Raw genomic sequence first — 23,238 nt, 5'->3', positions numbered from 1 at the left:
CTAGACCTGGGTGGATGGGGTGGGCCGGGCTTCCTCTGTGCTCCCACTGGAGACCTAGGTAGTTTTCTGCAGGGGCCGTCTGCCTGTTTAATACTCCCTTCCTCCCACCGCCTACCCACCTAAGATTGGGAACTTCTTGAGGCAAAGTGCAACGTATTCATCTTTACATCCTCAGAGCCCAGTGTGACCCACGTTTGTGCTCAATCAATCCACGGTGAGGCAGGAAGTCTCCACCCTGTGTCTCCCCTCACCCTTCTAGGGCCGTGGCTGGGGCTGGGGCTGGGGCGGGGTCCCGGGTGAGCGGGCTGACCTCTGGCCGCCGTGAGGATGCGGGCGCGGTGCACGCCCAGGCGGACGCCGCAGTCCTCCAGCAGCTGCTGCTCAGACACGCGGTGCAGCAGGGAGCGGTCCAGGCCGCAGCTGACCAGGCCGTAGGTGTACTGGCGGAAGCGCGGGTCCAGGCTGCCCAGCCAGTCGGCCAGGTTGCTGCGGTCGCACGTAGAATAGTTGGCGAAGGTCCTGAGCTCGGTGAGCTCCCTAAAGAACCTGCACCCCACGGAGGAGAAGACGCTGAGGTCCAGACTCAGATGGGCTGTGGACCGAGGGGGCGCTTATTTAGACCTAGCTGGGGTCCGGTGGACAGGAGGCTCCGTACCTCTTGCGGGTGATGCCAGATTTCATGCCCAGGTCGGTCTGGAGTTCCTCCTCCGTGAGCCGCAGAAGCAGGTCGCCATCCACCTGCTGCTCCTGGGAGAGGAGTCGGATGTCAGGAAGGGCTCCGCTACTTAGCCCTTGGACCTCGAGCACAAGATGCAAGGGAAGGAACTGGAGATGGCGTGGAGGAGGTGGACGGGACCTACGTCAGAGCCGAGTGACCCCAAGGGTGGCTGCGTACAGGCTCCCCACCCCTAAAAGCCACCCCAGCGCCACAGGAGTGCGAGGCCGGGAGGGAACACAGTATCTGTGCACAGGGCGCTCGCTCTGACTTGGGGGAGGTGCACCCCCCACGACTCTACCCGGAAGCTCTCGCAGTACTTGGAGAAGCCAATCTGCTGCAGCCACGTCTGGACCTCGGCCTCCTTCCAGCTGGGCACGGAGGGCAGGATGGGCCGTGGCACCTCCTCGCCCAGCAGGCGCAGTGCGCGCTTGGCCAGCGCCGACTTAGTGCCATTGGTAGAGTAGGAAACCAGGCGTTTCAGGCTCTGGATAGCGCCGATGTCGCTGAATACCTAGGGAGGGAGTGGGGAGAGGGCTCTAGGTTCCACCAGCTCTCTAGGTGCCCCAACACATGCCCAGTCCCTCTCCTTGTCTCTTCTCACAACCCAAAGTCTCTCCATCTGCCCTGGCCCCGCCTTCAGCCACTAAGTCATGGGGTCTTGCGGATTCCCCCTCCTGAAGTTCTCTCAATTCTTGACCAGGTCCTGACTCTGGATGGGTTGGGGGTGGAGGGGCGGATCCCTCCTTCATATCCTTCTTATAGCATCTACAGGCCCTGGAATAAAGTTGAGCTCTCAGCATGGCCCTAGGCAGGGCACAGTGCAGCTGCCCATCACTCCCAGTTCACCTCACCTTCCACCAACTTACACTTCACACACACACACACACATGCACTCACATTCCAAGGCTTTCACACCTCTGGGTCTTGGCCCACTATGTTTCCAAATCCTTAGTTCTTCCAGCCTGCTTGTGGGAATCCTCCCAATCCACGGAAATCCTACTCATCCACCAGAATCCAAATCGATTAGCACCTCCTTCATGCAGCCTGCTTTGATTTCCCCACATCCTGGCCCACAACTCCAATGAGGGCTTATATACCACACTCTGAATGCCACTGTCACTGGTTGACAATGCAACTTCCACTGGAGTATAAGCTGAGGACATGTCTTAGTCACTACTGGAACCCTGTATCTGACACAATGAAGGACACAGAGTGGGACTCAAGATGTCTTTGTTGAACTGGACTCACTTGGCCTCGATGGGAAAGGGGTGACAGGCTGGTGATCCTGATTGCTGCCCAGATCCAATCCTTGGGGTCCTCACTCCCTACTTCCTTTAAGACCCTTCTCCCTAAGCAGAATGACCTGCCTTGTAGAGCAAGTCCTCCCTGACCCAGCTCTGGAGAGCAGAGAGAAGAATCAGAAGTTCCTAGAATACTGGATGTTGAAAGAGGCTCCAGAGACCCCCCTAACATAGCAGTCTCCTTTTTTTTTTTTTCTTTTTTGAGATGGAGCCTTGCTCTGTAGCCCAGGCTAGAGTGCAGTGGTGTGATTCTGGCTCACTGCAACCTCTGCCTCACAGGTTCATGTGATTCTTCTGCCTCAGCCTCCTGAGTAGCTGGGATTACAGGTACCTGCCACCACACCCAGCTCATTTTTGTATTTTTAGTAGAGACAGAGTTTCACCATGTTGTCCAGGCTGGTCTCGAACTCTGACCTCAAGTGATCCACCTGCCTCGGCCTCCCAAAGTGTTGGGATTACAGGCGTGAACCATGTCATCCAACCAGCAGTCTCCTTTTTATCTGTAGGCAAACACATGATGGGTGACAATCATCTGTAAGATACACACCTTTGAGCACCCCCCGATGACAGCTGGAGTACAGACAAGGTGGGCCATCGGGTATGCACCACATCCCTGTGCACCAGCTATCACCAACCTCCAAGGCTCCACAGAAAAATGCAAAGAAGAGTGACACTGTAGGGAGAATCTTCAACCTGTAATATTTTAAAAACAAAGCCCAGCTGGGGATGTGGTGCGTGCTTGTAGTCCCAGCTACTTGGGAGGCTGAGGCAGAGAGGATCACTTGGAGCCTGAGAGTTTGATGCCAGCCTAGGCAATATAGTAGAACTCTGTTTCCAAAAAGTACAATCCACAAACTTTCGGTGCTAAAACTATCATTATCCCACATCCAGGGTAAGAACTGCTGCTGTGGTCCAATTTATTGAATTTTCCACAAGATAAAAATGAGGCCCAGATAGAGGCCCAGAGAGGAGAAGCCAGGTGCTCAAGGTCACACAGCAAGTTAAAGCAGTGGGCAAAGGTCACTGGTAGATTAGATCCTGGACATGAGGACCCCTTGGGACTCCGGTGGGGGTTATCTGGCTGACACACTGATGTCCTGTCCCAAGTCCCAAGCCTCTGTCTCTAGCAGCCGTCTTCCCAGACTCCAGACTCAAAAGGCTAAACTACCCACGGAAGCTCCCCAGCTGGGCACCTCTCAAGCATCTCAAACTCCATATGTCCTGCAGAAGTCACTTTCTTCCCCTCCCCACTTCCACCTGTCCGTCACCCAGTTCACCTTATTCATTGCCTATGTTCAGGGCCAGGAGTCATCCTCAGCTCCTCTCTCTCCTTCTCCCAGCCACCAAGTGCTAACTCCATCTCTTAAACAACTCTTTAATCTGCTCTCTGCCACTGGCATCGCTGTCTCCCCCTTCTCCCAACGCCCACCCCTTCAAGTCATACATAGTCTTTTATTGGGTTGCCTTGCCTCCACCCTCACCCTTGCCAAGCTCCTTTCCACACAGCACCTAGGATGATCTTTGTAAAACACAAGTGTTCCCTTGCTTAAAAACTTCTTAGTGTCTTCCTCTTGCCCCCAAACCCAAGTCCAAACTTTGGGTCTTGCCTTCAAGGTCAAAATGACTGCCCCCCAACTTTGTCTTGCTTCACCTAATTCTGATGTGTATTTCAAGACCCGGTTGAATGTGACTTCCTCTGGGAAACCTTCCCAAAGGCTCTCTAACCCCTGATCCACCCAACCCCACATCTGCACCCACCTTGGTCTTGCCTTGCAGGCTCTTGATGGCAGCCTCCGCGCAGAGATAGAAAGCCCCGATGCACTGCGCCTCCAAGCGGTTAGAGTCGAGCAATGGCACAAGGCGCTGCAGGTCGTCGGGCCCGCGGCCCTGGCTTGTGTCGCTGGCGTCCACCAGACAGCGGGCGAAGCGGCCAGGGTCCAGCGAGGCCACAAGCGGCTCCACGAGCGCCAGCGTGCCAGAGCGTTCCACCTCGCGCTCCACCTCCTTGTTAGTCGCCAACACCGCTACTGCGAGGCAGGCGTGCAGCCGAAGCAGTTCGTCCTCCTTGGAGAAGGCGAGCGGGAAGAGCCACTCGGCTGCGCGCTTCTCCACCATGCGCCGCTGCACCGCCTGGCCCCCATGCAGCGCGCAGTTGCCCAGCGCCAGCGCGCAGTGGCGCAGTAGCGCGGGGTCCGTGCGGCGGCACCAATACAGCACCGCGTCCAGGCCGCCGGCGGCCACCAGCTTCTGGCACGTCTCCTCCGAGTGCTTGAACATGTGCTCCAAGATGCCTGCCACGCTCCGCGCCAGCTCTACGGGTTCGCGCTCCTTCGCCAGGTTCAGGATCACGCCCAGCCCAATGCGCGCCACGCGGTCCCTGCCCAGTGAAAGTGGAAGGGGACGGTGGAATTGCCGCAGCTTGGGGAGCTTGGCTTGCCCGTTTGGGGCCTGGTCACTAACCCTCTCTGGGCCTCATTGGCCTCATATAGGGGATAGCATTCCCCTCCTTCCCCTCCCTGCTCCCTACCCTCACCTCCTCCCCTGGGAGGACCCCACTTCTCGGATTCTAAGGGTGCTCTATCCTGGCCACAGCCATTCTCCCCCTCATTCCTCCCCTTGAGAGGCAGTATGTGTGGTGGCTGAGCCTCAGCTCAGGAGCAGATCCCCTGGGTCCTGGTTTCTTCTCAGCCCGTTTTCTAACTGGGATAAAAGAGACCTTTGGGCAGCTTCCTTTACCTCTCTACTTTGCTTTCCTTATCTCATAAATAGAAAATACAAACACCTGCCTCATAGGATTATTATCAGGACTAATGAGATAAGCCATATAGAGTGCTTGCCACAATGCCTAGCACATGGTAAAAACTCAACAAATATTAACTTGTCCTAATTTGAAGTGTCACTTGAAGCACACCACTCTTAGCCTTGCCTTTTCCTCACTCCATGGCCCATGACTGGAGCACATGTATTCATTCATTCAACAGATGTTTCCTGAGGACCTCCCCTGGGCCAGGCACTGCACTATGGGCTGAGGTTTAACTGAGACTGGCTGGAGCTTATCCTCAGAGCGATGGAGGAGGACATAGACAAGAAAACAATGGGTGAACCAGATCATAGTGATAGGGCCTTGGCGCTAGCAAAACAGGATGATGTAATGGAGTGTGCCTGGAGGAGGGGTATGTGTGAAGAGGTGACATCTGAGAGCTTAATGTGGAGAAATCCCTGCATGCAAATATCTGGGAGGAGCATAACAGCTAGAGAGAGGAGCAAGGATGAAGGCCTGAGGGCAGAGGAGCTGATGTGTTTGAGAATAGAAAGAATGCCAGAGGTATTGCAATGTCTAAAACCAACAAGGGAAAATATAAAACCAGGCTGGGCAAGGTGGCTCATGCCTGTAGAGTGCTTGGCACAATGCCTGGCACATGGAGGCCAAGGTAGGAGGTTCACTTGAGACCAGCCTGGACAACAAAGTGAGACCCTGTATCAAAAGAAAAAAGAAAAAAAAGAGAGAGAGAGAGACAGAAAGAAAACAAAAAGAAAAGAAAAAAAAATCAATGAGGGATTTATATGTACAATATATCAGCAAATATTCAAATCAAGAAGAAAAAGGCAATATATTCAAAAGAAAATGGGCAAAGGACATAAACAGGCAATTGACAAGAGGAAATCCAAAATTTGAACAACCAGATAAACAGATGCTCTAACTCATTAGTAATCAGAGAAACGAAAATTAAAACAATAGCTATCACTACCTGAAATGTTCTTCAACAAAATCCTCTTCATGGTTCATCATTCCAATGTCTGCTCAAATGTTACTTCCTTCCAGTCATCCAATCTAAAGGCTTTTCCCCATCACTTTCTAATTCATTACTCTATTTTATTGTCTTCAGGGCATTTAATATCTGATATTATATTAATAGTCTACTTGTTTGTTGTTTCTATAGAGCAGAAACCTTATCTGTCATTTTCTTTCTTAAAATGATCTAAATGGAGAAAATTACCCTTTCCTAGAGTTTCTTCACCTAAATCATTTTATTTTATTTCAAAGGTCATTTCCACTCTCCTTTGTCCCTGACCACGCTCCACACACATACCTTGAATAAAATGTTCACTGGCAGAAAACAAACAGAAAACCAGCTACCACTTTACACCTGTTAGATGGGCAAACTCAGAAGCTGAACAATACAGGCAACCTTTCCCAAAGAGATTATCATACAGATAGACAAGAGCACTTAGACAAGGGTGTTCACTGCAGTGTCATTTGTAGTGTGAGGAAGTTGGAGGCAATCAGTAGCAAGCCTGGGGAGGGTCAGGTAACATGGGCAGGTGTCCACTCTGTAGGATTTGGGGGGAGGTCCAAGTGACTGAGCGGGTGATAACACAGCAACATGAACCAGGACAACATAGCCTGGGCAATGTAGCAAACCCCTATCTCTATGAAATCAAAAAATTAGCCAGGTATGGTGGCACAGGCCTGTCCCAGCTACCTGAGAGGCTGAGGCAGGATGATAGTTTGAGCCCAGTAGGTTGAGGGTACAGTGAGTCATGATTGGGCCACTGCACTCCAGCCTGGGCATCAGAGCGAGACCCTGTCTCAACAAACAAAACAAACAAACAAACAAACAAACAAAAACCAAAAGAAAACCCCCAACAAAACCCAATACTGAGTGGGAAAAAGAAAGAAATAGAATGTGCTACATGACAGCACCATTTATATACATTAAAAATACATGTACACAAAACCAAGAATAAAGAATTAAAGATTTTAGCAGAACACAGATAGAAAGATACACGTTAGGCCGGGAGCAGTGGCTCAAGCCTGTAATCCCAGCACTTTGGGAGGCCGAGACGGGTGGATCACGAGGTCAGGAGATCGAGACCATCCTGGCTAACACGGTGAAACCCCGTCTCTACTAAAAAAAATACAAAAAACTAGCCGGGCGAGGTGGCGGGCACCTGTAGTCCCAGCTACTCGGGAGGCTGAGGCAGAAGAATGGCATAAACCCGGGAGGCGGAGCTTGCAGTGAGCCGAGATCCGGCCACTGCACTCCAGCCTGGGCGACAGAGCGAGACTCTGTCTCAAAAAAAAAAAAAAAAAAAAAGAAAGATACACATTAGATATACTGAATGGTTCCCTATGGAGTAAGGGCAAGAGAATAGTGGCGACACTAGTGAGGAGGAGGAGGAGAGATTGCATTTCAGGCACAGGTATATGCAAAGAGTTGGAGGTGTTGGAGAGCCGGTGCACTTGGGGAGCTGCCCACACTTTCATGGCTGAGGCAGAAAATTCAAGGGGAGAGTGAAAAGAGATTGGACCTGGGGGCCTTTTGAGGCACCTCAAGGCATTTGTATTCTATTTTGATGTCAAAGAGAAGCCACTGCAGGGAGGAGAGTGGCCTGGCCATGTTTGGGTTTTAGAAAATTCAGTCTGGCTATGGTGGAGAGGACAGATCCAACAGAGAGAACTTGGAGGCCCGCTGAGCAGGTGGGAGAGTTGCCACATCCTGGTAGAGCTTCAGGCTTCCTGCCTTACTGACCTCCACAAATGATGTCCTCCACAGATGGCTGGGCGCAGTGGCTCATGCCTGTAATCCCAGCACTTTGGGAGGCCGAGGCAGGTGGATCACTTGAGGTCAGGAGTTTGAGACCAGCCTTGCCAACATGGCAAAACCCCATCTCTACTAAAATTACAAAAATTACCCAGGTATAGTGGTGTGCGCTTGTAATCCCAGCTACTCAGGAGGCTGAGGCAGGAGAATCACTTGAACTCGGGAGGCAGAGGTTGCAGTGAGCTGAGGCTGCCCCAGTGCTCTACAGCCTGGGTGACATAGTGAGACTCCGTCTAAAAAAAAAAAGGTGATGTCCTCCATAGGTGACATTACTGCCAAAGAGATTGAGGCCCAGCCAGCAACAGAGTCCTTGCCCAGAGGGCACCACAGTGACCACTAGTGCATGTGATTTTGTGTCCACTGCAGAACCTAGCTGAGTCTGGAACATGCCATAAGGCCGGCACAGATTTGCTGAGTTGACCCCACAGCTTCTCGGCAGCCTATCTTCAAAGAAACAGATGGGGGCCGGGCGCGGTGGCTCAAGCCTGTAATCCCAGCACTTTGGGAAGCCGAGACGGGCGGATCACAAGGTCAGGAGATCGAGACCATCCTGGCTAACACGGTGAAACCCCGTCTCTACTAAAAAGTACAAAAAACTAGCTGGGCGAGGTGGCGGGCGCCTGTAGTCCCAGCTACTTGGGAGGCTGAGGCAGGAGAATGGCGTGAACCCGGGAGGCGGAGCTTGCAGTGAGCTGAGATCCGGCCACTGCACTCCAGCTTGGGCGACAGAGCGAGACTCCGTCTCAAAAAAAAAAAAAAAAAAAAAAGAAACAGATGGGTCCTAATTATTCACAGAGGCCGCTGGAACTACAGTTATTCCTTCCTCTTGTATTTTTTTTTTTTTTTTTTTGAGATGGGGTCTCACTTTGTCACCCGGGCTGGAGTGCAGTGGCATGATCACAGCTCACTGCAGCCTTGGCCATCTAGGTTCAATTGATCCTCCCAACTCAGTCACCTGAGTAGCTGGGACTACAGGCATGTACCACCATGTCTGGCTGATTTTTATTTTGTTTTGTTTTATTTTACTTTGTAGGATTGTTTTACTTTGACAGGATCCCATTATGTTGCCCAGGCTGGTCTCAAACTCCCAGGATTGCTGGGCTCAAGCAATCCTCCCACTTTGGCCTCCCAAAGCACTGGGAACACAGGCGTGAGCCACCTCGCCTGGCCCAGTTATTCCTTTTACCAGTGAGAAAACCAAAACTCAGAGAGGTTACATGACATGCCCAGAGTCACACAGCTTCTGAGAGGCACAGCTGAGATTTGAACCCAGATCTGCCTGTCTCCAGAGTTCAAGATCCTTCACCTTCACTCTGCATTTCCAGACATCTGACTACATAAATGCCTAGAATATAAGAGCCAGGATGTGCTTAAGAAATATATAATGTGGCCAGGCATGGTGGCTCACGCCTGTAATTCCAACACTTTGGGAGGCCGAGGTGGGCAGATCACTTGAGGTCAGGAGTTCGAGACCAGCCTGGCCAACATGGTGAAACTCCATCTCTATTAAAAATACAAAAACTAACTGGGCGTGGTAGCAGGCGCCTGTAATCCCAGCTACTCGGGAGGCTGAGGCATGAGAATCACTTGAGCTTGTGAGGCAGAGGTTGCAGTGAGCCAAGATCGTGCCACTGCAATCCAGCCTGGGTGACAGAGGGAGACTCCATCTCAAAAAATAAAAAACAGGCCGGGCGCAGTGGCTCACGCCTGTAATCCCAGCACTTTGGGAGGCCGAGGCGGGCAGATCACGAGGTCAGGAGATCGAGACCATCCCATCCCGGCTCACACAGTGAAACCCCCTCTCTACTAAAAATACTAAAACTAGCCGGGCGAGGTGGCGGGTGCCTGTAGTCCCAGATATTCGGGAGGCTGAGGCAGGAGAATGGCGTGAACCCGGGAGGCGGAGCTTGCAGTGAGCCAAGATCGCGCCACTGCACTCCAGCCTGGGTGACAGAGCGAGACTCCATCTCAAAAAATAAATAAATAAATAAAATAAAATAAAATAAAAAACAAAAAAAATTAGAAAATTATTTAATTTGGCTGAATGCAGTGGCTCATGTCTGTAATTCCAGTACTTTGGGAGCCCAAGGCAGTAGAATTGCTTGAGTCCCGGAGTTTGAGACCAGCCTGGGCAACATAGCAAGACCCAGTTTCTACAAAAAACAAAAAAGATAAGAAAGAAATTGTCTAATCCAACACCCTTATTTTCTTTTCTTTCTTTCTTTTGTTTTCTTTTTTCTTTCTTTCTTTCTTTTTTTTTTTGATAGGATCTCACTGTCACCTAGGCTGGAGTGCAGTGGCATGATCTCAGCTCGCTGCAACCTCCACCTCCTGGGTTCAACTGATTCTCATGTCTCAGCCTCCTAAGTAGCTGGGATTACAGGAATGTACCACCACGCCTGGCTCATTTTTTTTGTTTGTTTGTATTTTTAGTAGAGACAAGAGTTTTACTATGTTGGCCAGGCAGTCTCGAACTCCTGACCTCAAACGATTCGCCCGCCTTGGCCTCCCAAAGTGCCGAGATTACAGGCGTGAGCCACCGCACCCGACCAGCCAACACCCTCATATTCGGAGGACTTACCTAAGGCCCAGTGAAGGGAAGGACTTGCTCAGGAACATGTCAATTCAGAGCCAGGACTTTATTTTGAGTCTCCTGATGCCCCAGCCCTCACCTTTCCCTATGAACCTGGCACCTTTACAGAGTGGAACTGTGCTGCACTCTTGTGATAACTACTCACCCAGCTCCCAGTTCTTCTGTGGTCTGAGAGGCTGTGGGTCTGGTGAAATGGGCATATATTTTAGAATTACACAGGTCTGGATTCAAATTCCAGCTCCAAAGAAGGGGAAGATTGTATATACATATTGCAAACATGTCTATATAATATACATGCAAATGCCTGTATATGCAAAGACTCTCTCTGGAAGGATATACAAGAAACTTCTTACAGTGATTTATCTCCAGAGAGGGGGTCTGGTTGAGAAGAACTTTTTTTAAACAATTTTAATTTAATTTTTAAAAATTGAGACAGGGTTCTCACTATGTTGCCCAGGCTGGTCTCAATCAAACTCCTGGGCTCAAGCAATCCTCCTGCCTCAGCCTCCTAAAGTTCTGAGATTACAGGCATGAGCCACCATGCCTGACGAGAAGAACTTTTAACTATATACCTTTTTTGTGCTTTTCCACTTTTTGAATTTGTATGCAATGGCTTTCATGATTTTTTTTTTTTTTTTTTTTAGATGGAGTCTCGCTCTTGCCCAGGCTGGAGTGTAGTGGCATGATCTCGGCTCACTGCAACCTCCACCTCCTTGGTTCAAACAATTCCCCTGCTTCAACCTCCTGAGTAGCTAGGATTACAGGTGCACATCATCACATCTGGCTAATTTTTTTTGTATTTTTAGTAGAGACGGGGTTTCATCATGTTGGCCAGACTGGTCTCGAACTCCTGATCTCAGGCAATCCACCCGCCTGGGCCTCCCAAAGTGCTGGGATTACAGGCATGAGACACTGCTCCCGGCAGCCTTTCTGTGATTTTAAAAACCTGTCTCCTCCATTTATTCATTGTATATTCCTGGGAAAGCCATTTAACTACTCTGAGGATAGCTTCATTAAGATCCCCTGAAGGGGGTGGACTGTGAATATAGAGGGCTAGCAGTCATATGGGGCCCTCACTGGGTGTGGTGGGGCCAGATTTGAAAAACCATATTCTGTTGGACTTCTGGTAGTTGGAAGTCAGGAAAACTGTGACCTAGGCTCCTTGACAATGGGTGCAATAGCATCCTGAGAAGAAAGCAAGAGGGAAGTGGCAAAAAGGGGTGGGTGCACCGATGGAAGAGTTTTTTTTTTTTTTTTTGGTTTTTTTTTTTTTTTTTTTTGGACAAGGTCTGGCTCTGTTGCTGAGGCTGGAATGCAGTGGCATGATCTCAGCTCATTGTGACCTCCGCCTCCTGGGCTCAAGCCATCCTCCCACCTCAGCCTCCTGAGTAGCTGGGACTACAGGTGCATGCCATCACGTCTGGCTAATTTGTATATTTTTTTGTAGAGATGGGTTTTTGCCATGTTGCCCAGGCTGATCTTGAACTCCTGGTCTCAAGCGATCCACCCACCCAAAGGCATGAGCCACCATGCTTGCCCAGAAGAGCCTTCTTTGAGATGAGGAAGTGGGGGCTTGGTTGGTGAACGAGAAAAAAGTTTCATAAACAAATTCTCAGTGTGGCACTCCCCTTCTCTTCCTTCCAGCCCCATTCTCATGCAGCCTACAGGGGGTGCAGGGATAGTGCCCTTCTTTTTTCTTTTGAGATGGAGTCTCACTCTGTTGCCAAGGCTGGAGGGCAGTGGCGCATCTCAGCTCACTGCAGCCTCTGCCCCCCGAGTTCCAGCAATTCTCCTGCCTCAGCCTTCAGAGTAGCTGGGGTTACAGGCACACACCACGCACCACCATGCTTGGCTAATTTTTGTGTTTCACCTGACCTCAGGTGATCTGCCTGCCTTGGCCTCCCAAAGTGCTAGGATTACAGGCGAGAGCCACCGCACCATTGCACCTGGTCAGGACAGTGCCTTTTTTTTTTTTTTTTTTTTTGAGACGGAGTCTTGCTCTGTCACCCATTGCCCTGTCACCCAGGGTGGGGTGGAGTGCAATGGCACGATCTCGGCTCCCTGCAACCTCCACCTCCTGGGTTCAAGCGATTCTTCTGCCTCAGTCTCCCCAGTAGTTGGGATTACAGATGCCCACGCTAATTTTTGTATTTTTTAGTAGAGACGGGGTTTCACCATGTTGGTCAGGCTGGTCTTGAACTCCTGACCTCAGGTGATCCACCCGTCTGGGCCTCCCAAAGTGCTGGGATTACAGGCGTGAGCCAAGGCGCCGGGCGGGGACCCTGCTTTTCTTTTTTTTTTTTTTGAGACGGAGTCTCGCTCTGTCACCCAAGCTGGAGTGCACTGGCCAGATCTCAGCTCACTGCAAGCTCCGCCTCCTGGGTTCACGCCATTCTCCTGCCTCAGCCTCCCGGGTAGCTGGGACTACAGGCGCCCGCCACCTCGCCCAGCTAGTTTTTTGTATTTTTTAGTAGAGACGGGGTTTCACCGTGTTAGCCAGGATGGTCTCGATCTCCTGACCTTGTGATCCGCCCGCCTCGGCCTCCCAAAGTGCTGGGATTACAGGCTTGAGCCACCGCGCGCTTTTCTTTGGAGGTGTTGTGATAGCAACCAGCCACGTTGTGCTCTGTCCTTGGTCCTGAAGATACCAGCGTGATGTTTCTTGGGACCAGGGACACTGGTTAGTGACTCTTCTCTCAGTAACTCTGAACCAGGTGAGAATTGTCATTTTTAACCTTGAAATATAGCAGTACTGTTTGCATCTTGCAGCCCTCCTCTCCTTGGGGTGCTGGTTGTACTCACTCTCCAGGGATTGTAGTTATAGCTACCTGACTCCATATCGCAAGCCTGCAGGGCACACCTACGAGTCTCGACCCCACCACACCCAGTGAGCACATACATATTTTATTTGCTACCCCCTCCAAATTCATGGCCTATCCCCATCATGGCATCGGATGTCAGATGGGAGGTTAATGGCTTGCCAAATAAGCAGAACCCTATCTTGGTTTCCCAACCTAAATTGCTTAATTCATGCATTTTTTTTTTTTTTTTTTTTTTTTTTTTTTTGAGACGGAGTCTCGCTCTGTCACCCAAGCTGGAGTGCACTGGCCAGATCTCAGCTCACTGCAAGCTCCACCTCCTGGGTTCACGCCATTCTCCTGCCTCAGCCTCCCGAGTAGCTGGGACTACAGGCGCCCGCCACCTCGCCCGGCTAGTTTTTTGTATTTTTTAGTAGAGACGGGGTTTCACCGGGTTAGCCAGGATGGTCTCGATCTCCTGACCTTGTGATCCGCCTGCCTCGGCCTCCCAAAGTGCTGGGATTACAGGCTTGAGCCACCGCGCCCGGCCAATTCATGCATTTTTGACAGTTGTGTCATTTCCAGCAATCACAAGGTATTTTTTTTCTTTTTGAAAATGGCAAGGAAAACACCCCCAACCCACTCCCTTCACACTTGTGAGAGCTGCATGAGCTGAAAGTGACTCTTCCAAAAACTCTTCTAAGCTTGAGAAGCTCCAGACTTCAGCATGAGACTGGAGTGTGACAGCTTGGTCTGCTCTGGCATCAGAAGGGAGGGAAAGTGAGTCCTTGGAGGTCTTCATACTCCAGGAGAGATCCCAAGAGACATGCAAGAGTGGCAATGAGGCCTCTGTTTGACCCTCTTGCAGCATCTTGGTGCTAAGTGGGGTGGAGGGAGGGAATACACACTCTGCCTGGTCCCTGCCGGGCTCCACACCCCGGTGTCCTCTTCCCCCACCCATGCCTCCCAGCAGAAAACTGTTTCCCATCAGGAGACGCAGAATGAGATCATATCTGGTTACAAGAACCAGAATGACTGATGGAGCATAAGTTGGATTGGGGCGGCAAGAAGGGAGTAAGCAGCCTCAGGCCAGCACACATTGCAGCCTGGGGAGGAGGGAAAGGAGAGTTCTCCCTCCCTCTTTTCTGAGCATTGTGTTTCCCTTCTTCTCGCATTGGGAGGGGGATGGGATGATGGGGAAAGAAGGTGTCCTAGAAGGGAACCCAAGCCGGTGGGCAGGAGAGCTGTGGGCTTGGGGGGCGGGGGAGAGGAAGAATTGGCAATAGGATGCCATCTCCATCCATAGAGCCAGGGACGGACTCCTGTCCTCTAACTCCATTCCTCACTCCACTAGCCCTGGGAGCAAATCTTAGTTCACTGTGACCCACTGGGCAAGTCACTAAACTTTCCTAAGCCTCAGTTTCCTTATCTGTGAAACGGACAGGCTGATCCTAACAGAGATGTAGTGCAGGCAGGCAGAGAGGTGAGGGAGGCAAAGGCACGGCGCGAGGCACACGGGAACCCAGGCGCTTGACCGTCCACACCGCGCGGCGCTCTCCCAACCCCGGCCCGGCGCGCTCACCGGTTCTCAGCCACCAAGATCTGCTCCAGCAGGCGCGCGGCCTGCACACGCGTCTCCAGCTCCGGCGCCTGCAGCAGCCGCAACAGCAGGTCGAGGCCGCCGTCCAGGCGGATGGCGTCGCACAGACCCTGGGCTACCTCGCGGCCCACGGCCGGCAGCAGCCAGGCCTCCTCCACCAGTTGGAAGACCTCGGCCAGGCCGGCGCCCACGGCCCGCGCGCCGCCCGCCTGCTTCAGCGCGGACAAGGCCTGCTGCAGCTCCGGCAGCGCGCGCTCCAGGGCGTCCTGCACCTCGGTGCCTGCCCCCGGCGATACTTCGCGGGGCCCGCGGCCGCCCGCAGCCCACCATGGGCCCGTGCCACCGCCCCCATCCGGCCCCGGCACCGCCAGCCGCTCGGCGCCCGGCCGTGGGCCCGACATGGCGAAGAAGCGACACAGCTTGTAGGCGGAGAGGAGCAGCGTCAGGACCATGGGCGCGGGGGCGCGGGGGACATCCCCGGCCTGGAGGGGGGAGCTGCGCGGAGAGACCCCGGTTTTGGGAAAAGAGAGACCCGAGAGGGGTCGGGGGAAGAAGATGGAGGGGGAGGAATAGAGAGAAGGGTACCAGGCAAGGGTGCAGGTCAGAAGTTTGAGGGAGGAGTGAGGGCAGGATCGGGGGCGCAGCGGTTGGCAAAGGTGATGCAGGCCAAGATGCAGGGAGTGGGCGAAAGGAGAGAGCGAGGAGGCGAGGGATGGCTCCGGACGCCGGAGGGTAGAGCAGGCGGCGGCTGGAACAAAGCGTGGCCCGGGCAGGGGCTCGGCTGAGCTGGGAGATGCTCGGCAGCAGCCACGCCCCGGAACCGCAGCGGACCGGGGGCCGATGCCCCGCCTCTGGGTCCAGCGGGGCTCCTCCAGCCTCCTGCGCAGCCCCACCCCCAAGTCGTCCCCAGCCACGCCCACGCCCCTGGCCAGCCTTCCCTAGCCCCTCAGTCGCAGCCACCTCCTCCTGCGCTGGACTTGGAGGAAGGGGGTCGAAAATGAGATGACGGTCTCCGTTCTCCACCCCCTCTTCCCCGCCCCGCGTGACACCGGTACGTGGGAGCAACACCGCTGCGTGCCCCCTCCCTACTAAGTGGTTAAAACAATCATCATAACTCTTAAGGCCTTTTATGCCTGTTTCTCAGCGAAACCTCACAACATGCCTCTGGGGGTGGGAATCGGTGTTCCATTCCACAGCTGACTCCACTGAAGCCCATGAGGAAGAGATTGGCCAAAATCACAGTCCCCTCTGATTACAGAACAGAAAAATCAGCTAAAATCTCAGGATCACTTTTTTTCAGGTGATGGGAGGATTTCAGAAGCTCTGTGGACACCTGAAATTGGGCACAAAATCAGGTGTTTCATGTCAGTGGGCATTTTCCAGGCAGAGGGATCATATTTCTCTTGAGAGTCTAAAAGTGTGTTGAACAAGCCCACTCTACAGATGAGAAGACTGAGGCTGGGGACAGGGAGTGGCCTGCTCAGAAAAGACTCAGAAATCAAATCTAGTTCAGTGGGTTGATATTTACCCAAATTTCCAGCCTGGGGAGATTGATGCACCCAAGAGAAGAACCCAGAAATGAAACTTTGTTCTTTTATGCTAAAAAAGAAAATTCCCCAGAGTGCTTACAAACTCTCCTCCCACTCCCTTTTTCCTGCCCTAAATAAACAATGGCGAATGAGCACCCAGCCAGGGATGTGTCTGATCAAACAATCATGGATCAATAGCCATGTTTGGAGAAGGAATTTGTGACTGCTCCAGCTACTGGGCATTTTGTCTGTTCCAGTTCATGTAATCTCCCAACACCCCATGAGGCAAGGCTTTGTTAATCCCATTTTACTGAAACTCAACTAAGACTCAGAGAGATTAAGCTATTGCCCAATGAGCCTTCTTTCTGCCCTCCAGATCCACGGTGCTAATTCCCCTTCTGATGACCTAATGATTCTGAGCTTGGCAAAGGTCTTATCTCCCAGCTCTCCCAGGCCCAGTGTTCCAGGAATGTGACCTTTGCTGCAGCAGCCGCTGGAGGGGGCAGAGGGGATGGGCTGGAGGTTGAGCAAACAGAGCAGCAGAAAAGGCAGTTCCTCTTCTTCAGTCCCCTCCCTCCCTGTCTCTGCCTCTCCCTCCCTTCCTCAGGCATCAAAGCGGAGACTTCAGGGAGATCAGAGCCCAGCTTGCCAGGCACTGAGCTAGAAGTCCTGCCATGGCACCCCTGAGACCCCTTCTCATGCTGGCCCTGCTGGCATGGGTTGCTGTGGCCGACCAAGGTACAGGGGGGTGTTGGTGGCCATCTGGGTCAATGTAGGGAGGGCGAGGGTGGCCCGGGCTTGGCGGCACCGACTGACACCCCTTCCTCAAAGAGTCATGCAAGGGCCGCTGCACTGAGGGCTTCAACGCTGACAAGAAGTGCCAGTGTGATGAGCTCTGCTCTTACTACCAGAGCTGCTGCACAGACTACACGGCTGAGTGCAAGCCCCAAGGTGTGTTCAGAGCCCAGGTGGGTGGGCTGGGGTGCCCCTTGCAGCTGGAGACTCACTACCATCCACTCTCTGCAGTGACTCGTGGGGATGTGTTCACTATGCCAGAGGATGAGTATGTGGTCTATGATGATGGTGAGGAGAAGAACAATGCCACCATCCATGAACAGCCAGAGGGCTCCTCCCTGAGCCCTGACCTCCAGGCCCAGCGCGAAGGGAATCCTGAGCAGGCAACTGTTCTGAACCCTGAGGAAGAATCCCCTGCACCTGAGGTGGGCACCTCTAAGCCTGAGGGGATGGACTCAAGGCCCGAGACCCTTCATCCAGAGACCCCTGAGCTCCCAGCAAAGGAGGAGCTATGCAGTGGGAAACCCTTCGACGCCTTCACCGACCTCAAGAACGGTTCCCTCTTTGCCTTCCGAGGTGAATCCAGGGCAGGTATTGGGGATGGGGGTCTGCCAGGAGCGTCCCTGCTCTCACACCAACTCCTCCACTCTAGGGCAGTACTGCTATGAACTGGATGAAAAGGCAGTGAGGCCTGGGTACCCCAAGCTCATCCGAGATGTCTGGGGCATCGAGGGCCCCATTGATGCTGCCTTCACCCGCATCAACTGTCAGGGGAAGACCTACCTCTTCAAGGTGCCAGCGGCTGTGGGCCAGGGTAGAAAGCATCTAGGGAGGGTTTGAGAGCTATTGCTCCCAGGGACAGGGTGGACAGGGAGGCTGGACCCAGGGCACTGCAGGACCTGGTGGGGGCTCTTTGAGCACAGGGCAGCCCCAAGACTCCAGGTCCTGGGCAGTGAACCTGGACCTGGGAACGGCTGCCTTAGGGCAAGAGACTCTGCCTCTGTGCCCAGCCAGTAGCCTCCATACCCCTTTTCACTTTCCCCACCTCTTAGGGTAGTCAGTACTGGCGCTTTGAGGATGGTGTCCTGGACCCTGATTACCCCCGAAATATCTCTGATGGCTTCGATGGCATCCCAGACAATGTGGACGCAGCCTTGGCCCTCCCTGCCCATAGCTACAGCGGCCGGGAGCGGGTCTACTTCTTCAAGGGTACTCAGGGGGTGGGTGGGAGACTGAGCAGGCAGTGGAGCAGTCTTGGATTCCTTTCACACTTCACTGGGGACAGGCCTCAGCATGTGCCCACCCCCTACCCCCACCTCATGCTGGGAGATCCTAACTTCAACAGCCTCTGGGATCTCCAGTCTTGCTCTGGCCCAGCCCTCCTAATGCCCACCACCCTGCTCCCCAGGGAAACAGTACTGGGAGTACCAGTTCCAGCACCAGCCCAGTCAGGAGGAGTGTGAAGGCAGCTCCCTGTCGGCTGTGTTTGAGCACTTTGCCATGATGCAGCGGGACAGCTGGGAGGACATCTTCGAGCTTCTTTTCTGGGGCAGAACCTCTGGTATGCAGAGAGGGCAAGTCTTTCTTCTCCCTCAAAAGGGCTGAAACCCCTGGGTAGTGGTAGAGCCAGGTTGGCTGGAGGGGGCTGTGGTTGTGGAGCTATCGATCAAAGTCTATTTGCTCAGGCCAGACTTTGCTTCTGTTGACCTTTTGGGGGAAGCTCGGCTCTATATGACCCCACACCTTGGACTTTGCCTAGCACAGCTGAGGGCACAGCCAGCAGAGGGAGGGGATATGGCTGAGTTTAGGGGGTCTGGGGTCTAGACACCAGTGATATGGTGGAGGGAGCACAGAGGGAAGGGCATTGGACTGAGAATCAAAGGCCTGGCTCTGCCATTCGCTGCTGTGTGTCTTTGGGCAAGGTGCAGCAGATGAACTCTAATGACCCTGCTGGAGGGGGCAAGATTCGGACCCCCAAGACCTCTCATTCACCCCTTCCCTGCCACAGCTGGTATGAGACAGCCCCAGTTCATCAGCCGGGAATGGCGTGGTGTGCCAGAGCAAGTGGACGCAGCCATGGCTGGCCACATCTACGTCTCAGGCATGGCACCCCGCCCCTCCTTGGCCAAGAAGCAAAAGTTTAGGCGTCGCAACCGCAAAGGCTACCGTTCACGCCGAGGCCACAGCCGTGGCCGCAACCAGAACTCCCGCCGGCCATCCCGCGCCACGTGGCTGTCCTTGTTCTCCAGTGAGGAGAGTAACTTGGGAGCCAACAACTATGATGACTACAGGATGGACTGGCTTGTGCCTGCCACCTGTGAACCCATCCAGAGTGTCTTCTTCTTCTCTGGAGGTAGGAGCCCTTGCCACCCCTGAAGCTGGTCTAGCTTGGGTTTTCCTTGCTGTCCCTGGTCCATAAGGGCTGAATACAGCCCGCAGGTAGTGACCACAGAAAGCCAGGCCAGAAGTCCTTAGCTACATCGTGGATGTTCACTTTCCCTTCTGAGACTTTCTTAAGGGAAGAGTGGGCAGGGCCAGGCTGAGCCTCACGCACCCTCTGTTTTCCTCTCTTCCAGACAAGTACTACCGAGTCAACCTTCGCACACGGCGAGTGGACACTGTGGACCCTCCCTACCCACGCCCCATCGCCCAGTACTGGCTGGGCTGCCCAGCTCCTGGCCATCTGTAGGAGGCAGAGCCCACGAGGCTGGGCCCGCTGTAGCTCCCTCCTCCAATCTCCTTCCCCCAGCCCAATAAAGGTCACTTAGCCCTGAGTTTAAGACTACTGTCCTGATTGGGGTGGACATATCCCTGCCTGAGTAAAGGAGAGGAAGCTGGGCTGTCAGAATGGGTTGGTGAAGGGGACAGAGAAGGGCCTCGCTGTGTTCAACCCATGTTGGGCTCAGGGCCTCTTTGTGAACCGAAGTTTGGGACTGGGGAAGGCCTCCTGAGAGCTACCCTTCCTCTTGAGCTAAGCAACCCCCAGCAACCCACCAGCAGCTAAGCAGGCACTTGAACCCCTCTGATGGTGACAGAGTTACCAGACCAGCCTCCCTGGGTGAGGCTTGCTTTGCCCCTTGGAGTTGACTAGGGTCTTGGAGGAGAGAGAAGGGGCAAGAGGTGGTGGGGTTCTGGCTCAGCTTTTTTGTCCATCCTGATCTGAAATCATAGTAGCTCCGGCTCCTGAGCACTTGGGGAACCAGTCACTGTGCTTCCCCAAACCCACCCCTAAAGTGAGCCTTTCTTGAGGTCTCTGTCTAGGGTCTAGGATGGGGAGCAGCAAGACCAGGAGAGATAGTGAAGGGGAGAAACTGAAAGGAAATTCAAAAGCACACAGTTCTCGTGGAAAAGAGGCCCAGGAGCCTAGGAGTTTGAGGCTGCAGTGAGCTATTATTGTACCACTGCACTCCAACCTGGGCAATAGAGTGAGACTCTGTCTCTAAAAGCAGAACAAAACAAAAAAAGGAGGGAATTTTTGGCTGGGCATGGTGGCTCATGCCTGTAATTCGAGCACTTTGGGAAGCCAAGGTGGGAGGATTGCTGGAACTCAGAAGTTGGAGACCAGCCTAGACAATATAGCAAGACACCATCTCTACAAAAAATAAGTAAGTAAGTTAGCTGGGCAACTTATGGGTGGTGTGTGCCTGTAGTCCCAGCTACTTAGGAGGCTGAGGTGGGAGGATTGCTTGAGCCTGGGAGGTTGAGGCTGCAGTGAGCAGAAATCACACCACTGTACTCCAGCCTGGGCAACAGAGTGAGAAAAATAAAATTTAGGCCAGGCACGGTGGCTCACGCCTGTAATCCCAGCACTTTGGGAAGCCAAGGTGGGTGGATCATGAGGTTAGGAGTTCAAGACCAGCCTGGCCAACATGGCGAAACCCCGTCTCTACTAAAAATACAAAAACATTAGCCAGGTGTGGTGGCGGGCGCCTGTAATCCCAGCTACTCTGGAGGAAGAGGCAGGAGAATTGCTTGAACCCAGGAGGTGGAGGTTGCAGTGAGCCAAGATCATGCCACTGCACTCCAGGCTGGGTGACAAAGCAAGACTCCATCTTGGAAAAAAAAAAAAAAAAAAGAAACAAACTTTTAAAAATTTAAGGAAAAGTGGTTCAGAATATGCCCAAGGAAGAGAATACTATACACATAAACATCTTTATCATCTTTCTTAGAACCCCTCAACTGCACCTGTGGAACCTCCTCTGGTTCCAGGTTCCGAACCCCAGGAAGTCCATCTGGCTCTTGAGGGGCCAGAGAGAGAAAGGGTTAGATGCAGGCAAAGTTCTAAAGCAGACCTGAGGGCAACCTGGTGACGACATCTGTTCCCCAGTCCTGCTGACAGCAGCTGGCTCCCATTCATCTTGTCACCTTACCATCCTTCTCATCCTGTCCCACTTCACCAGCCCAGTCCCCAGTTGTAGGAGAGGTCTCCAGCCCCTCTCCCCTGAAGGCAGCCAGGTTCAGAGCACTAAGGGCTCCAGAAGGGGCAGCCAGTGCCTGGGAGCACTGGAGAGATGGTTTTCTTTGGCTTCCTGGAAGGACCCCTGGGAGGATTTTCATGAAGTATAGGATTTCAGGTACAGACTGCCAGAGTTTGAGGTTTGAGGAGGGATGCTGGGTCCAGCTTCCTTTGTGAGGCCCTGGAGGGGCAGGGGTACACAATTTGCCCCACCCATACCCTCATAAGCCCAACCCAGCCTCCAGGGTTCCCCACCGAGACTTCTCTGCTTTGCTTGAGCTGGACTCTAAACCTCTCCCCTCCTGGAGGTGGAGCCAGCCACCCTTAGCAGGATAAAACCCAAATGGAGGGATCTGGTGTGGGCACAGCCCTGACATGGCCCTCTGGCACCTTACCCTTTGCCAGCTCCATGGCCAGCCCTGTGGATGCATCCTCAGCAGGTGATCTGATGGGGGAAGTGTGGGCAGGGTGAGGACGTAGGGCACGGTGGGATGAGGGAAGGTTGAAGAGGGTTGGGAGTAGGGACTTCAGGGTTGATTGAGGGCTTTGAGGCCGAGTAGAGGCTCTTTCAGCAAGTCCCTGCTGGACCCCCACCGTGGCCCGCAGACGGTGGCAGTGGGTTGGGTTCCCACCAGAGAAAGCAGACCACCTTCAGCAAAGGGCAGCTGCTGGAGCTGGAGAGGGCGTTTGCAGCATGGCCCTACCCTGACATCAGCACCCGTGAGCACCCGGCCCAGGTCACTCGCCTTCCTGAGGCCAAGATACAGGTGAGCTGCGACCCCTTCTCACACAGCCATCATCTGGGCTTGGCCCACAGCCCCTTCGCTGGGGAGCCTGCCTTCAGGTTGTTTCCCCTGTCCCTGGGTGGAGGGGATGCTGGGGCCAGAATAGACTCCTTCTTCTTCCCTAGCAGGTGTGGTTCCAGAACCGCCAGACCAAAAGAATCAAGAACAGGAAGTCAAGAAGTCTAAGCCCCGGGCCTGAGTCCCCCCAGAGCTCCTGTTCTCTTCCAGACACCTTCCAGCAGCCCTGGGATCCCCAAATACCAGGCCAACCTCCACCCTCCAGCGGCACACCTCAGTGTACCTCAGTAGTGTCAATACACCTCCTGTCCAGCTCCTGGCTTAGGTCCAGGGCAGGGCTGGGAAGGGACTAAAGCTGTAGCCCCACGGGGACCAGCTGGGGCTTCAGAGGTCCACCCTTTCTTAGAGCCAGCTACTCCTCAGACTTCACTAGGCAGCCTGTCTGACCTCATCTAAGCCTCGGCCATTGTCACCAATGTGGACCACGCCTGGTCTTGATCCAGAACTTGCAAGACCCCTCCTCTGACTCCTGTAGCCCACCCTGCCCCTCCTGGGACTGAACACATCAGAAGTGGATCCCCCCGGCCCCACCTTTTATGCAAAGGAGTTCCCTATCGGAAAGGAATTTAGCTCAGGCATCCCTCCCTTCCACTGGCCTCCAGGCCAGCCTAGATGCAGGTCCTATACAGACTGGGGCCTAGCTCCTGCCACCCCACACCTGACCCCTTTGGGGCATATGCTCATGGTTGTGGCAGGAGGTACCTTCAGAAGGATGAGATGAGGGCCATGTTTTCCTCCACTCTTGCCAGTCCTGGTCCCCAGTTCTCACCAGCTGATGACCTCCTCCCTCCGAAGGGGCAGACTCCTGTCTCCTGAGGTCTCTCCAGGCCATTACCTTGCTAACTGCTAAGTGAGGTAGGAGAGAATGCTGCTCCTCATCTAGACTGCTGGAGTCAACTTCGTTATGGGTCAGGGCCACCTCTCCTGACCGTCGACCACCTGGACAAATTAATCAGAACTATGGATGTGAAGAGGGAGT

General features: G+C 53.5%; 3 protein-coding genes across 3 annotated transcripts in view; 2 read left to right on the top strand and 1 right to left on the bottom strand.

Moving 5' to 3' along the window:
- Positions 1-15,507, bottom strand: part of SARM1 (sterile alpha and TIR motif containing 1) — a 33,958-nt gene extending 18,451 nt beyond the window's left edge. The window contains exons 1-5 of the mRNA XM_010372315.2: positions 14,599-15,507; positions 3,778-4,396; positions 1,017-1,229; positions 656-747; positions 311-546 (exon numbers count right to left, since the gene is read on the bottom strand). Coding sequence (XP_010370617.2) covers positions 311-546; positions 656-747; positions 1,017-1,229; positions 3,778-4,396; positions 14,599-15,068 — 1,630 coding nt within the window. The 5' untranslated portion in view covers positions 15,069-15,507. The remainder of the gene's footprint in view (positions 1-310; positions 547-655; positions 748-1,016; positions 1,230-3,777; positions 4,397-14,598) is intronic.
- A 1,187-nt stretch (positions 15,508-16,694) lies between these two features.
- Positions 16,695-19,714, top strand: VTN (vitronectin). Its single transcript, XM_010372316.2, has 8 exons — positions 16,695-16,883; positions 16,977-17,096; positions 17,172-17,516; positions 17,593-17,732; positions 17,993-18,149; positions 18,349-18,501; positions 18,949-19,293; positions 19,517-19,714. The coding sequence occupies exons 1-8, from the start codon at positions 16,820-16,822 to the stop codon at positions 19,627-19,629; spliced, it is 1,437 nt and encodes a 478-aa protein (XP_010370618.2). The 5' UTR covers positions 16,695-16,819; the 3' UTR covers positions 19,630-19,714.
- A 2,025-nt stretch (positions 19,715-21,739) lies between these two features.
- On the top strand, positions 21,740-22,697 carry SEBOX (SEBOX homeobox). Its single transcript, XM_010372317.2, is given in 4 exon segments — positions 21,740-21,836; positions 22,003-22,163; positions 22,310-22,489; positions 22,491-22,697. Coding segments are annotated over 4 exon segments (645 nt in total).
- The last annotated feature ends 541 nt before the right edge of the window (positions 22,698-23,238 follow it).

Source organism: Rhinopithecus roxellana, chromosome 19 (assembly GCF_007565055.1).
Source record: "Rhinopithecus roxellana isolate Shanxi Qingling chromosome 19, ASM756505v1, whole genome shotgun sequence".
NCBI lineage: Eukaryota > Metazoa > Chordata > Mammalia > Primates > Cercopithecidae > Rhinopithecus > Rhinopithecus roxellana.
This window is presented reverse-complemented; position numbering and strand designations above follow the sequence as displayed.